Genomic DNA, 13,642 nt, shown 5'->3' on the forward strand with positions numbered 1-13,642 from the left:
TTAGGGGAGGGGGGTAAATGTTGACACCTACATGCATGGCATCTTGGTCGGCTTGAACAAGTTGGACCGAAGTTCTTCTCGGAACTCGCCTGAAATCAGTGAACACACCTCTGCGGGTCTGAAGAAGGGTCCCGACCCGAAACGTCGTATGTCCATTCCCTCCACAAATGCTGCCTGGCCCGTTGAGTTACTCCAGCACTTCGTGTTTTGCTCAAGGTCCAGCATCTGCAGTTCTTTGTGTCTCCGACACGTCTCTGAGTGTGAAGACAGGTCCGGTCCCGAAATGCCTCCTGTTAATTTCCCTCCACGGATGCTGCCAGTTCACCGATATTTTTGAGTAAAACACAAAATGCTGGAGTAACTCGGCGAGCCAGGCAGCATCACTGGAGAGCGTGGACAGACAGGCGAGTTTTGGTCGGGGCTCTGGTTCAGACTGTGATTGTTTCTGAAGAAAGGTAGGTCACCTATCTTTATCCATGTCCTCAAGAGAAGCTGCCTGACCCGCTGCGTTACAACATCACTTTGTGTTTTGCTCAAGACCTGCAGCTCCTTATGCCTTCATCTCTGTGAGTACATTTATTTTTACGCGGGGGAGGAGGAGGGGGTGGCAGATGCTTTCTCTCTCCTCCTCTCCTTAAAAATAATAATATATATATATCGGCGTTGAATTGTGCCCGGGCAGTGCTGGTGTCAGGGCGGCGTGGGATGTAGCGTTTGTGACAGCAGAACGGATACATTGTGGTGCTGGGCTGGGATGTGCTGAGCTGAGCGGCGCCTGCGGTCAGCCAAGGTGGGGGGCGCTGTAGGCTGGTGGCCGGCAGTCGGAGCGGAAGGCAGGGGTGGAGGAGGAGGAGGAGGAGGAGGCGCGGCGTTGCGTTGCGGGCCTTGAGTTTGCTGTCGCCGGCAGCGTGCGCTGCATCGGCATCGGCGTTCGTTCACTCGCGGCCAGGGAGAAGCCGGGGGATTGCCTGCACCGGGCCCGCGTCCCCGTCCCCTTCACGCCGCCAACCCCCGGTGGGGCTCCGGGCCGGGCCTCTAAGATGGCGGCCGGCGTGGACTCGCTAGCCAGGCCCAACAGGCAGCTGGCCGAGGCCGAGGCGGTAGAGCACTATCGCGGGCACTCCGAGAGCGACGGCCACTGGCACGTCCGCCGCCAGTTCATCAGCGGCCACATGCACGACTACCCGGGCGGCAGGATGGAGCAGCTACTCGCCCTCTCCATGGTCTGGACCAACCACGTCTTCCTGGGCTGTAGGTGAGTGAGCGGCGACTAGGCCCCGGGCCTCGGCCTCTGTTACACAACCCAGCCGGCCCCCTCCTCACTCACTCGCGGCGGCAGGCCTCGGGCTCTCCCAGGCTGCAGGCCCCGAGCAGTGGATCAGCTCCTGCGGGATGGTGAACAACTGACAGTAGCGGTTCCCTCCTGTCTGTAATGGCAGGGGCTGTAATACTCTCCACCCCCACCCCACTAAATCTTCCACAATTTAGTTTTCTATAGAGGTAGATTTTAACAATAGCCGTCTCCTCTTTATGTTATTGATCGATGGAGTATAACTTTCCCAGAAGATGGAGTGCCAACAGAGTGCCTGTATTAAACTAATAGGATGAGATTTGCAGGTGCCTGTTGACAGAAATTGTCCATGAAAGGTTTGTCATGCGTTAATCTTTTTCCACGATTGAGATGTTAGTGCTGCCACGATGGTGAGCCAGGAGTTTCCTTCCACGTGTGTAGCGGCAGATTATCATATCTTTCAGGTAATTAGCACCCTAGCCGCTATTTGGATGAGAATGGTGGAAGGGGGTGTCTTCTAAACGCACGCAAGCTCACTCACAGAGACCTTCAGAGCTTCTTCTCAGATATGACTAGCATACGGTCCTTCACCTTGGCTCCTAACAATCTGTATAGGTTCCAAAGCCTTCAAAACATTCATTCCGATCAGTAGATCAACATTAGAATCTATTTCAGATATCTTGACATCCTTCAGGTAAGGCCATTGTTTTAATTCTTCATGTCTTGGTATATGTTGACGACCAACAGGCATAGTTCCATGCGTAAACACTTCAGTATGAAATTATCTTCATCCAAAGTGGATATCTCCATACTCGTAATGCAATGACTCATGCTCTCTTTATCTTTATTCATGGTACGTAATCGAATCTTGGTCTCTTCTCCTGTGATATTCAGCCTTCTCGTCAGCCTTTCTGTGCAAAAGGTAGTCGAACTTCCATAATCCAGAAAAGCATATGTTTGCAACACTACATTCGTCTTGCTGTTCCTTACTTGCACTGGTAAGATAGAAAAATTACGGACTTCAACCCCGGCCCCAATATGAGCAGATACTTGAGGCGAGGTGATAACATTTCTAGTAGTTGGCTTCTCGCCCTCTTCTGTTTGTTCCGGTTCTTTTTCTTCTTCCAGCTCTGACAGCTCTTCTTCTTCAATGTGAAGTGCTTCAGGATGATATTGATTGCATTCATAACAAATTATAGGACTCTCACCATATGTCCCTTTTTCAAACATCCAAAACAGATTCCCTTGGCTTTCAAGAAATCCATCTTGTCTTCATATTCTTTCATCTTGAATCTTTGACACCATCTTATGGTGTAACCAACTTCATCACATAACAAACAAAATACTATTTGCTTGCTAGTAGACACCTTTCTTTTTATTTCATCTGTCTTTTCCACAGATACGGTCATGATAGCAAAACTACTTCTCTTCGGTTGAGATCTTTCTTCAGTTTTGGAAAAGGTAGAACCTTTATAAGTTGCAAGTGGTCTGCGATCTTCAATAGTTCCGTGGTATGAGTCTGACATGTACCGTACTTCTTTGTCCAAGAATTCCACCAGGTCTGGTAGCCTGGCTACTTGGTTCCTTTCATCTCGTATTTCGTCTCTCCACTTTTCTCTCAGTCTTCTGGGCAACTTGCTCAAGATCATTCTCATATTACTTGCATGATTCATTTCCTCCATGTAGCCGAGATTTTTAATCGAGCTGCAACATCGTCTCAGAAATATTACATAATCACTCAATTTTTCCACATCTTCTGGCTTGATTTCTTTCCAAGCATGGGCCTTTTCAGTGTATGCATTCGCAATCCTCTGTTCATCACCAAAACGCTCTTCAAGTAATCTTCTCGCCTTTCCTGGTTGCCTGGCTCCTTCTGACAACTTTCTACAAGTACCTTCACACTTCCACTTGTATACTTCACCAGAAATCGTAAGCGTTCTTTTTCATCCTTAACTTTCGTCTCTAGCACCTCCTCTAGTGCCCTTAGGAAAGTTTCATACACCAAAGGATCTCCACCATATGTCGGAATTTCTACTGGTGGTAGAATGAGAGAGGTATTTTGTCGAGCTATAATCTCGTAGAATTCAGATTGCCTATTCAACAGTGCCAATAATCAATCCTGAAAACTCTGTCTTGGCTCCACCTGTTCATAAACAGGTCTTTTTAATTCAAACTGGCCTGTGCATCAGGCCTCGGAAAAGCGTGGTCCTATTGCTTTGGCTCGAGCATCCACAGACGCTCCAATAATAATTGGTTTCGATCTAGCACTCATTTGCTGAGATGCTGTTTTACCCATCTTCCTCTGTTCCAATGGGTTTTCAAAGCCTAGAAATCCGGTGGACCTCGATTGTGGAATTGATCCAACTGCCAATTCATTTTGAGCAGTTTTTCTTCTTGGTCCAGAGCTCGTCGTCCTCAACGATCTAGAGCTGCATTTTGACCCCTCTCCATCTAGTATGTCCTTCCTGGCTTTGGCCACCGCCATCTTTGTGTCTAATTCCAGTTGTTCCTGCTGTCGCGCCATCTCCTGTGTCATCTCTTCTTGACGTCGCCTCATCTCTTCTTGCTGTCGCGTCATCTGTCGCTCGATCTCATGTTTTTTCTTCATGGCATCCGCTTCTATTGAGAGCGCAGCTAAATCAGCTTCTGCTCCCAATTGAGCAGAAGCCCTCGAAAACGAACTGGCTGAGCAACCAGATCTATGTCTTGATCCTCGTGAAGATATATTGGAGATATTATCTCGTCGTCTAAATTCATCTTCCATTCTGGCACCTTGTTGCTTCGCACTTCCAGCTACTAAGCTCGTCACTTGTGACATAATTTCAGATAACCACTTCTCTGCCTTTTTCTTGAAACCATTAAATATCTTCTTTGTGTCTTCATCCCACTGGGTATGTCTTCTGCGTTCTTCCCAAGACAGCACTGAACACAGCAGTACATTCTGTTTCTTGCCAACCTCCTGGTAGAAGTTCCATAGTTGGCTCATTTTAGATTTCACCTTGATCTCGTTCTGTTCTGATTCCATTAGTTTCTTCAGTATATCAATTAATCTGGTCACCTGCAACCATAATTCATTTCTCTCTTTCTCGGTTTCCCACAAATAGGCAGCATGTGAAATATCTGTTCCTTCAAGTTGTCTGGGTCCTTCTTCACCACCACGTGGTTCATCTGGCATAGCTCTACCATCATCCTCTAAATTCATGATTTTAAAGAGGTCTTGGCAGATTGCCAAGTCTTTAAATTAATCGAACAAGTCTCTGCTAGTAGTTGTGGTTTTGTTTTTGTCAACAATTTCTTCCAAAACTAAAACATACTGATAATGTAGAGAACATCTCTTCCCAAGACAGCATTCTTGGTGCAAAACCAGGTGGAAAATGTAGCTCTAATTCAATAGAATGCACTTATCAGGAGCAATTCAAAACAATCCAATGTCGGTCTGCTTTCCCCAGACAAGCTGGAGAAAACACTTTCTGAGTTCTGTTACAGAAGTCTTTTAATTAAAGCCGTGATTTTAGTTCAAAGAGTAATAATCAATTTGTACTCACAAATCCAGTGATACGCCTTCAGATATGTCTCGATGCTGTAGATAGACCTCAAGGCTCTTCTGGCCGAGATCTAGTTCCTCTTGGAACCACTTTCTTCTGGCTAAAACCTCTCCGAGGATTTTTAGCCAATCTCTTTTCTCTGGGACTGGTATTTAACCCCCGCTGGAGGTATCCTTCTACTTAATGTAGCGGCAGATTATCATATCTTTCAGGTAATTAGCACCCTAGCCGCTATTTGGATGAGAATGGTGGAAGGGGGTGTCTTCTAAACGCACGCAAGCATACTCACAGAGACCTTCAGAGCTTCTTCTCAGATATGACTTCAAAACACAGTCTTTAGATGAATAAATGCTTTATTGTTGCTAGAAAACAGTGAAATACATCCAAGTTTCTTCCGACTCGTTACTACAATCTTCTTCGAACTCCAGCTTATTGCTTTAGACATTAGAAAACTCCTCGTGTCTCCGTAACACTGGAAAGATCTGGCATGATCTCCTTAAGATCTCCCATGGACCCCGCATGATCTCGCATGATCTTACATGTTCTTACATGGTAGAAGGGTTAACCTTCCCCATGGCTCTCCAAACTAATCTAAAAAACTAAATTTCTGCGCAAGCATCTAAGCTCCAAACACGCCCAAAAACACGTCATAAACCCCACCCACAATATAATGGGCAGTCTAAAATTTAAAGGCACATGCCTCAATGGCATGCAAAACATGCCAAATGGCCACTACAACGTGCTCTTGGAATATTAAACATAAATACTGGCTTTTTCTACTGGAAGCTTTCTTCTTAAATCCCAACTCTGGTTTTCTTCCCAAGGAGCTCATGGACTGACATCCCAAAGATTGAGGCTTTGGATCAGCTACCTTTTTATTTGTTAGCCCACTGGACTGAATTTCTGAGAGTAATCTTGAGTTATAATCTTTGTACTTTACCCCCTCCCCCTCTCCCATTCCCCTCCAATGCCCATTGCACCCCCCCAAAGCCTTCATTGCCCAATTGCTCCCATTGTAATTCCCACTGAACTACTGATCATCCAACTTTCCTTTCTGACTCCTCTGCTAGCTACAATTAATAAAGACTTTCATTCCTTAAAGGCTGAATCTTAATCTCCTTCAAATCTGCTATAATAACGTGTCTCCTTGACAAAACATTTTCCACTGGCACCCTTAAACTGTGCCAGTTCCAACTTCCTTGACTGTTCCAAGATACTACAAGTGTTGATTCATGCGATTCATGCCTTTCTTCCCTGGCAAGTTGCATTTTAATTAGAGTGATTGTGACAAAGATAATTTATCCCTGTCTTAATCTGTCTGCAGGCTTTGATAGGGTTCACCACATCATCCTTGTCCATGCTGTTGTTACCAGAGGATCACTTGCAATGGCTTCTCTTCATGCATAGTTACCCCTGATGTCTCTTCCATTTTCTTATCTATATTATTCAAAAATACAGCACATCAAATTCTATCTTGGCACCACTTGTCTTGTCAAATATCCACCATTGGGAGGGGGGAGGGGAAGTAATTTACTTCAACCAGATAATGGGAAGATCAGAGCTGTTTTGACCCTTAGTTTAGAATCATAGAGCTTTACTGCAAGGAAACAGGCCCTTCGGCTCAACTTATCCATGCTGACCAAGTTGGGTCACAACAAACGTCGTCCTCCATCTCTCTCACAACAATCAGAAAGAGAACCCAGACTCTGGATCAGACAAATGGCCTTTGATTGAGGCTTTAACTCTTTCTCTTTTTGCTGATGCCGTCTGACTTTTCGAGTGTTTCCAGCATTATTGGTTTTGATTCAAACTGTGTTGATATATTGATATTTGCCGAAATTAGCGTAGAACCACTTATCTGCATCACTGTAATGATGTTTCCCTTTATCATGCAGCCCATTTAACACCCCTGTTTCTAAAACCCTTCGCTATGCTTCCCTTACCTTTCAGCACAATTCCCGTAGAGTTGTGACTGACCTCTTTCGCTATATAGTGGTCATATCGAACTCTTGACTGTTCTAACTCACCCCAGTCTCCATTCATCTGGCTTTGAAATGAGCAATGCCTTTACCTTTTTCTTTCCGAGTCATTCTTTGTTCTTTGCCTTTCCCAATCTCTGTTTTCTTCTTCGATTCTTTTGTAAAATACCTGAAATACTCCCATTGTAGCTCCTATTTTAGCGTCTTGATTTGATTGTTCCACTTTGGCAGTGATGTCTTTGGCTTTTTGGCTTTAAGCTTTTTCCCCAATCCTCTTTCCACCTCTTGATTCTGTTTTTCCCCTCGGAGAAAGCTTCAGCAAGTCCTGTGTCTTGATATATCAATTTAGTATGATGGTGTTCCAGTGAGGTGCATTGGGATAGTTTTAAAAAAGCATTTTATAAATTCAGAATATTGTGGAAATGAGTCATATAGGTGGCTATGGAGCATGGGGATTGCTGAGATACCTCTTTGAAAGTACTGTGGTAGTATCACTGCATTTATAGATTAGAAACCATGTGTATTGAATTTTGATTAGTAATAGTACTTTATGATTGCATGCAATGAATGTGCTCCATAAGCAGAAGAGGAATTATTTTAAAGCTTTTTTTTGTACTGGAATGTTTGGCTCACACATTCTTTCTGTCTTTGAGATTTCCTTACAAGCCACAAATAAATGTAGAGGTTGTTTCTATTGACATATGACTACTTACCAATCCAACAAACACAGGTTGGGTATTGTCTGATTAGTACAGTACAGCAGAACTTATCAAATTAAAACTAAATATTTCGGTTAATTCATAGTTGATAAGTCAGTTTGCTAGAATTTCTGTACTCGGAGTGTCAATGCTTGACTTGATTATTGTCCAAATAGAAATATAGGCACGTCGGGTAACAGATATTTCTCACAAAATTCACATATCACCTAAAAATTTTGAAATATTTAGTAAAATTTGCTGTCAAAGCGTCATGTGCCATGTGTTTTATTGGCATATTTTATTGTAAGGTCAGCAATATACTGGCTATTGAGTGAATATCATGCCAAGTAGCTCTCCTTACAGCAGCTGATGTTTCAAGGGAGAGATTTCACATCAGATTCCAGCACAATCTTTGACCTTACGCATCCAAGAGTCAAATCAAGGATGTTTAATTATCATATACACCGACTTAGGAACAATAAAATTCTTGTGTGCAGCAGCATAAATGACCTGCAAACTGAATACACACAGATAATATATAATAAATAAAAAATATCAATAATTTAATAACCATGATTTTAGTGCCAAAAAAAACTAGTCCTAAGAGCAACCAAAGATAGTCCATAGACGTTCCTAGTTGCCACAGCTGGTTCAAGATATTGCAGCATTGTTCCATCCTTGTTGACACTTAATGCTGGAAGGATGCCTTCGTGTCAGGTACTGGCTTGATTCGGACGTCTCACAATTCCTTTAGGCTCTGTTTTAAAATCTGGGAGCCCTGTCTCACGAGTTTGTTGGATGCCAGAGGTTCAAGGAGATAGTCCACCTTTGATTATTTTTCTAGAACCTTTTAACTTTTTATGATCACAGAAGGTAACATGACCCAAAAATTCCTCAAGGAAATTCAGACAACCAGACAAATCATTAGCATTGACAATGTTCTTCAATAAGACCCTCTTCCCCATTAGTTAAGAAAGCATAGCTTCAGCTTTCAAAAGGTCGGGCAACCTTGTGCCACAAGTTATTTTATTCACCAGCTTCAGATGAGCAACATCAGGGTGAACTGCCAGGTCCTAATGCTATTCCTCAAAACAATTGTGAAAGAAGGTACTGCAGATGCTGGTTTATACCAAAGATAGACACAAAATGCTAGAGTAATTCAGCGGGACATGCAGCATCTCTGGACCGAAGGAATGGGTGACGTTTTGGGTCGAGACCCTTCGGACTGAGAGCCAGGGGAGTAGGAGACACAGAGATACATAGATACATAGAAAATAGGTGCAGGAGTAGGCCATTCGGCCCTTCGAGCCTGCACCGCCATTCAATATGATCATGGCTGATCATCCAACTCAGTATCCCGTACCTGCCTTCTCTCCATACCCACTGATCCCTTTAGCCACAAGGGCCACATCTAACTCCCTCTTAAATATGGCCAATGAATTGTCCTCAACTACCTTCTGTGGCAGAGAGTTCCAGAGATTCACCACTCTCTGTGTGAAAAATGTTTTTCTCATCTCGGTCTTAAAGGATTTCCCCTCTATCCTTAAGCTGTGACCCACTTGTCCTGGACTTCCCCAACATCGGGAACAATCTTCCTGCATCTAGCCTGCCAACCCCTTAAGAATTTTGTAAGTTTCTATAAGATCCCCCCTCAATCTCCTAAATTCTAGCGAGTACAAGCCGAGTCTATCCAGTCTTTCTTCATATGAAAGTCCTGACATCCCAGGAATCAGTCTGGTGAACCTTCTCTGCACTCCCTCTATGGCAATAATGTCCTTCCTCAGATTTGGAGACCAAAACTGTACGCAATACTCCAGGTGTGGTCTCACCAAGACCCTGTACAACTGCAGTAGAACCTCCCTGCTCCTATATAGATAAGGAAGGGTAATGTGAAAACGGGACATCAAAAAGATGAAGCTCAAGGAAAATGTAGAATAGATCATTGTTAGCTAGGAGAAGTTGACATAAAGCAAACAGATAAAATTTACTCGGGGATAATCAGACTGGTTGGAGAAACCAATGGTTACTTGAAGTTAGAGAAGTCAATGTTCATACAGCTGGGGTACAAGCTGCACAAGCGAAATACGAGTGCCGTTCCTTCAAAACAATTATTGTTTTCATTTTTGAACATGCTGCCAAGACCATCAATATCTCAAATGTCACCGTGGTATTTGCCTCTACCACCAACCCTGGCAGTGCCTTCCGGGCATCCACACCCCCTGTATATAGGTTTTTGCCCCCTGCATCTCATTTAAACTTTGTCCCTCTCACCTTAAAGCCACGCCCTCCAGTATTATTTTTCCATCCTGGGAAAAAGGTTCTGACTGTCTATCCTATCTACGCCTCTCATAATTTTTATACTTTAGTTTCCTTTAGAGATACAGCACGTAAACAGGCTCTTTGGCCCACCGAGTCCGTGCCGACCAGCGATCACCCCATACACTAACACTACCATACTCACTATGGAAAACTTACAATTTTAACAAAGCCAATTAACCTACAAACCTGTATGTCTGGAGTTTGGAACACCCGGAGAAAACCCATGCGGTCACAAGGAGAATGTATAAACTCCATACAGACAGTGCCCGTAGTCAGGATCAAGCCCGGGTTCCTAGCAGCTCAACCGTTGTGTCACTGTGTCACCCTAAGTAAAAAACAGGACTCCCTGCAACCTCTGGCGTTCCAGAGAAAACCATCCAATTCCATCTGCAATCAAATTGTGATCTAGATTTATTGGAAGCCCCTCTCCTTCTAAATAGGTTCAGTGCATTTACTATCTGTACGATGTCAATTCTGACCTCATTGCTGAAAGATTATTGCCTAAAATTATAAATGGACTGGACAAGCTGGATGCAGGAAAAATGTTCCCAATGATGGGGGAGTTCAGAACCTGGGGCCACAGCCTAAGAATAAAGGGGGGGGGGGGGGCATTTAAAACTGAGATGAGAAAAAACATTTTCACCCAAAGAGTTGTGAATTTGTGGAATTATCTGCCACAGAAGGCAATAGAGGCCAATTTGCTGGATGAATTTAAAAGAGAGTTAGATAGAGCTCTAGGGGTTAGTGGAATCAAGGGATATGGGGAGAAGGCAGGCACGGGTTGCTGATTGTGGATTATCACAATGAGTGGCGGTGCTGGCTTGAAGGGCCAAGTGGCCTACTCCTGCACCTATTTTCTATGTTTCTAAAACCTATTGAATGTGACACATTCACACAGGTGAGCCCAGGGATATTTTGAAGGACTGATTTTCACTGATGTTAGTCTTGGTCCAGAAAACCCTTTAGTAAGATTGATAACACACTTTAGATGTTAAGTATTTAATTTTGTATAGTTATTGACTGAAAGTAATATTTAATGCAATTGGAAGGTGACATCCTTCTGTTTATCCAGATGTGGATCTGCTGCCCGAGTAAAATATTGATCTATGAGGAGAATTGAACAGGCTTTATGCTTAATTATGAATGGAACTTGAATTATTCATATATTTTTGTTTCTTGGTGTTATGGGGGTATTTATCGTTGCAAAATAAGATATTTTCAATTATACAAAAAATCTTCAGCCCAAGTACATCATCTTTTAGTGTGTGGCAAATTGCAACCAAACCTAGAATGAAAGTACATGCACAATCATGAATAGCATTGTTTTCACTATTTTCCATGTAAGGTAACATATCAGTGGTGAGTAGTTCTACAAGACGTACACAAAAGCGATGTGTTCATTGGATAGTTTCATAAAATAAATTACATGAATGAATTTATAAAATGTATTGGTAATAATTTTCTAGGTACAGGTGCACAACCTTTTATCCGAAGATCCAAATAACGAAAACCTCCAAATAGCGGCCATTTTTTCGGTCCTTGAAGAAAGGTCCTTGAAAACGTTCACCTAGGGCGGCCCGCAGAGGTGACAGCGGAACCTCCGGTCGGTCCTCGAAGAAAGGGGAACTAAATCCCCATTCATAAAAGAGAAGGTGAGGGTATATTGCGCGGGAGGGTTAATAATTGACAATATGCTGCTGCCTGCCCGCTGAGTTAAAAAGTTCCCACGGTAGACTCACGATACACAGTGTTTCGTGAGTCTTGCGTGGGAACTTTTTAACTCAGCGCGCAGCAGCAGATTGTCGCTCCCTTCAGTTTCACCCCACCTACACCCCTCTGCTTCCCGGCCATGTGTGTGACCCCTTCCCTCCCCTCTCCAGCTCCCCGCTCATTGCACCGGCGCGGGGGCTTTGTGCTGTCTTCACGTCGGCGATTGCAGCAGGACCGTGCCAGTCACCGGAGACGTCAGGACCAACGGGACACCGACCCCCAGGCCCACTGCAAGCACGGAGATCCCAGAGACCCACAGCCAGCAGCAGCCCAGCCCAGCCCCGTTCCAACTCCAGAGGAAAACTGCAAACTGGCCGGAGACGTCAGGACCACCAGAAGCCGTTCCCCGAGCTGCGCCCCCTCATCGGGACACCGACCCCCAGGCCCACTGCAAGCACGGAGATCCCAGAGACCCACAGCCAACAGCAGCCCAGCCCAGCCCCGCTCCAACTACAGAGGAACCTGGGTTGCGGATGACGGGGCGCAGCTCGGGGCGTCGTAGGGGCCCATCGGGGAGCGGGTTCCTGTTGGTCCTGACGTCTCCGGCCACCTGCCATCCTCCGGGAACTGTACCGCCCTTGCAGGAGAGTGGGGTTGTTTGCAGTTGCATAGGGAGGGGTCAAGGGCGGTACAGTTCCGAGTCTCAGCTCCAGTCCAGGGGGGTGGCCGGAGACGTCAGGACCAACGGGACACTGACCCCCAGGCCCACTGCTAGCACGGAGATCCCAGAGACCCACAGCCAGCAGCAACTCCAGCCCAGCCCCGCTCCAACTCCAGAGGAACACGTAGGGGCAAAAGCTGATGGTGTGCAAGGTACGTCTTGTTCTTGGGGTGGCGGATGAGGGGGCGCAGCTCGGGCTGTGGGCATACTGCCACTTGTCGCCGTAGCGGCCCATTGGTGAGCGGATTCTTCTGGAGTTGGAGGGGGAGGGGGATATTGTGCTGTTTGATCGCCCCCTGCTATCCCAGGGACAGGGAGACACAGCGGCTTTTTAGACTGGTGGGCAATCACTTCCAAAGTTCTGCCCACACAGTCAGTACACCTCTCCTACACTGCATTTCATACAAACATTTATTCTGCAAGAAAAAACTACATTGAAGACTCAAACTCGCGACCGAGTTTACTGCCGGGATCAAGGCGCAAACTCGCGACCTTGCGGATATGAACCGAGCACTCTACCACTGAGCCAGCCATTAAAATCTACGCTAAACAATTTCCATTCTGAAGACCGACAAATTCTGAATTACGAAAAGTGTCTGGTCCCAAGGCTTTCGGATGAAAGGTTGTGCACCTGTATTATAAAGACTGAATAGTGAATAACTGAACAGTTATTAAGTTAAAACGGGAAAAAAACAAGTCCTAAGTATGAATCATGAAGATTGATATGAAGCTCGGACATGAATGGTTAATCCACGCATTTTGATTTTCAAACTTTCTTAAAGTCACATTCAAGAGGCTTTTTACATTTTCTGATTATTTTTAGATATGGAACATTATTGGAGCCTAGAGAGAGAGGATCTGCTTTAATTCATGTACTGTTCTTCAAATTATGAATTTCTAGTGCAGACCAACGACTAGGCACTTTGCAATACTGAAGTAGAAGCACTTTGCAATGCTGGAATAGAAGTCAGAGTTCATTGCCTCAGTGTTCAGACTGAGTTCAGTTAGTGGGGATCTCTTGTCAGTTGAGTGATATTTAATGTACATTTTATATAGCATAAAGATCTATCAGAGGGATGTGAATTTGTCTTAATCTTTTGTTTTAAAATCACAGACAAATACAATAATCAAATCTTGTTCTGTACATTTAGAAATTAAAAGTCACAAAATCTGTTTGACGCAATATGTAACTTTTGCCTGCAAAATAGAAACACCTTGGGATTGGAGTCTCTTGTAACTCAAACACGAGTGCAGATCCATTTGTATATTTTAAACTAAAATGTTCAATTTATTTTGCTAATGAACTCACTAATAATGAAAAACTATTAAAGAATGTTGTTCTTGGACACAATGGACTTTAACTATCTAGATCAATACAT

General features: G+C 44.4%; 1 protein-coding gene across 2 annotated transcripts in view; it reads left to right on the plus strand.

Annotated features, from left to right (window-relative positions):
- The window catches only part of nkrf (NFKB repressing factor), a 62,214-nt gene that overhangs the window by 23,944 nt on the left and 24,628 nt on the right, over positions 1-13,642 (plus strand). Inside the window, exon 1 of one of the 2 annotated variants that reach the window (XM_033030231.1) lies at positions 759-1,255. The exons of the other annotated variant lie outside the window; for it this stretch is intronic. Within the exon in view, the coding sequence (XP_032886122.1) occupies positions 1,041-1,255 (215 nt within the window). The 5' untranslated portion in view covers positions 759-1,040. Of the gene's footprint in view, positions 1-758; positions 1,256-13,642 lie in introns of those variants that run through there. 2 annotated transcript variants of the gene reach the window in all.

This window comes from Amblyraja radiata, chromosome 12, assembly GCF_010909765.2.
Source record: "Amblyraja radiata isolate CabotCenter1 chromosome 12, sAmbRad1.1.pri, whole genome shotgun sequence".
Lineage (NCBI taxonomy): Eukaryota > Metazoa > Chordata > Chondrichthyes > Rajiformes > Rajidae > Amblyraja > Amblyraja radiata.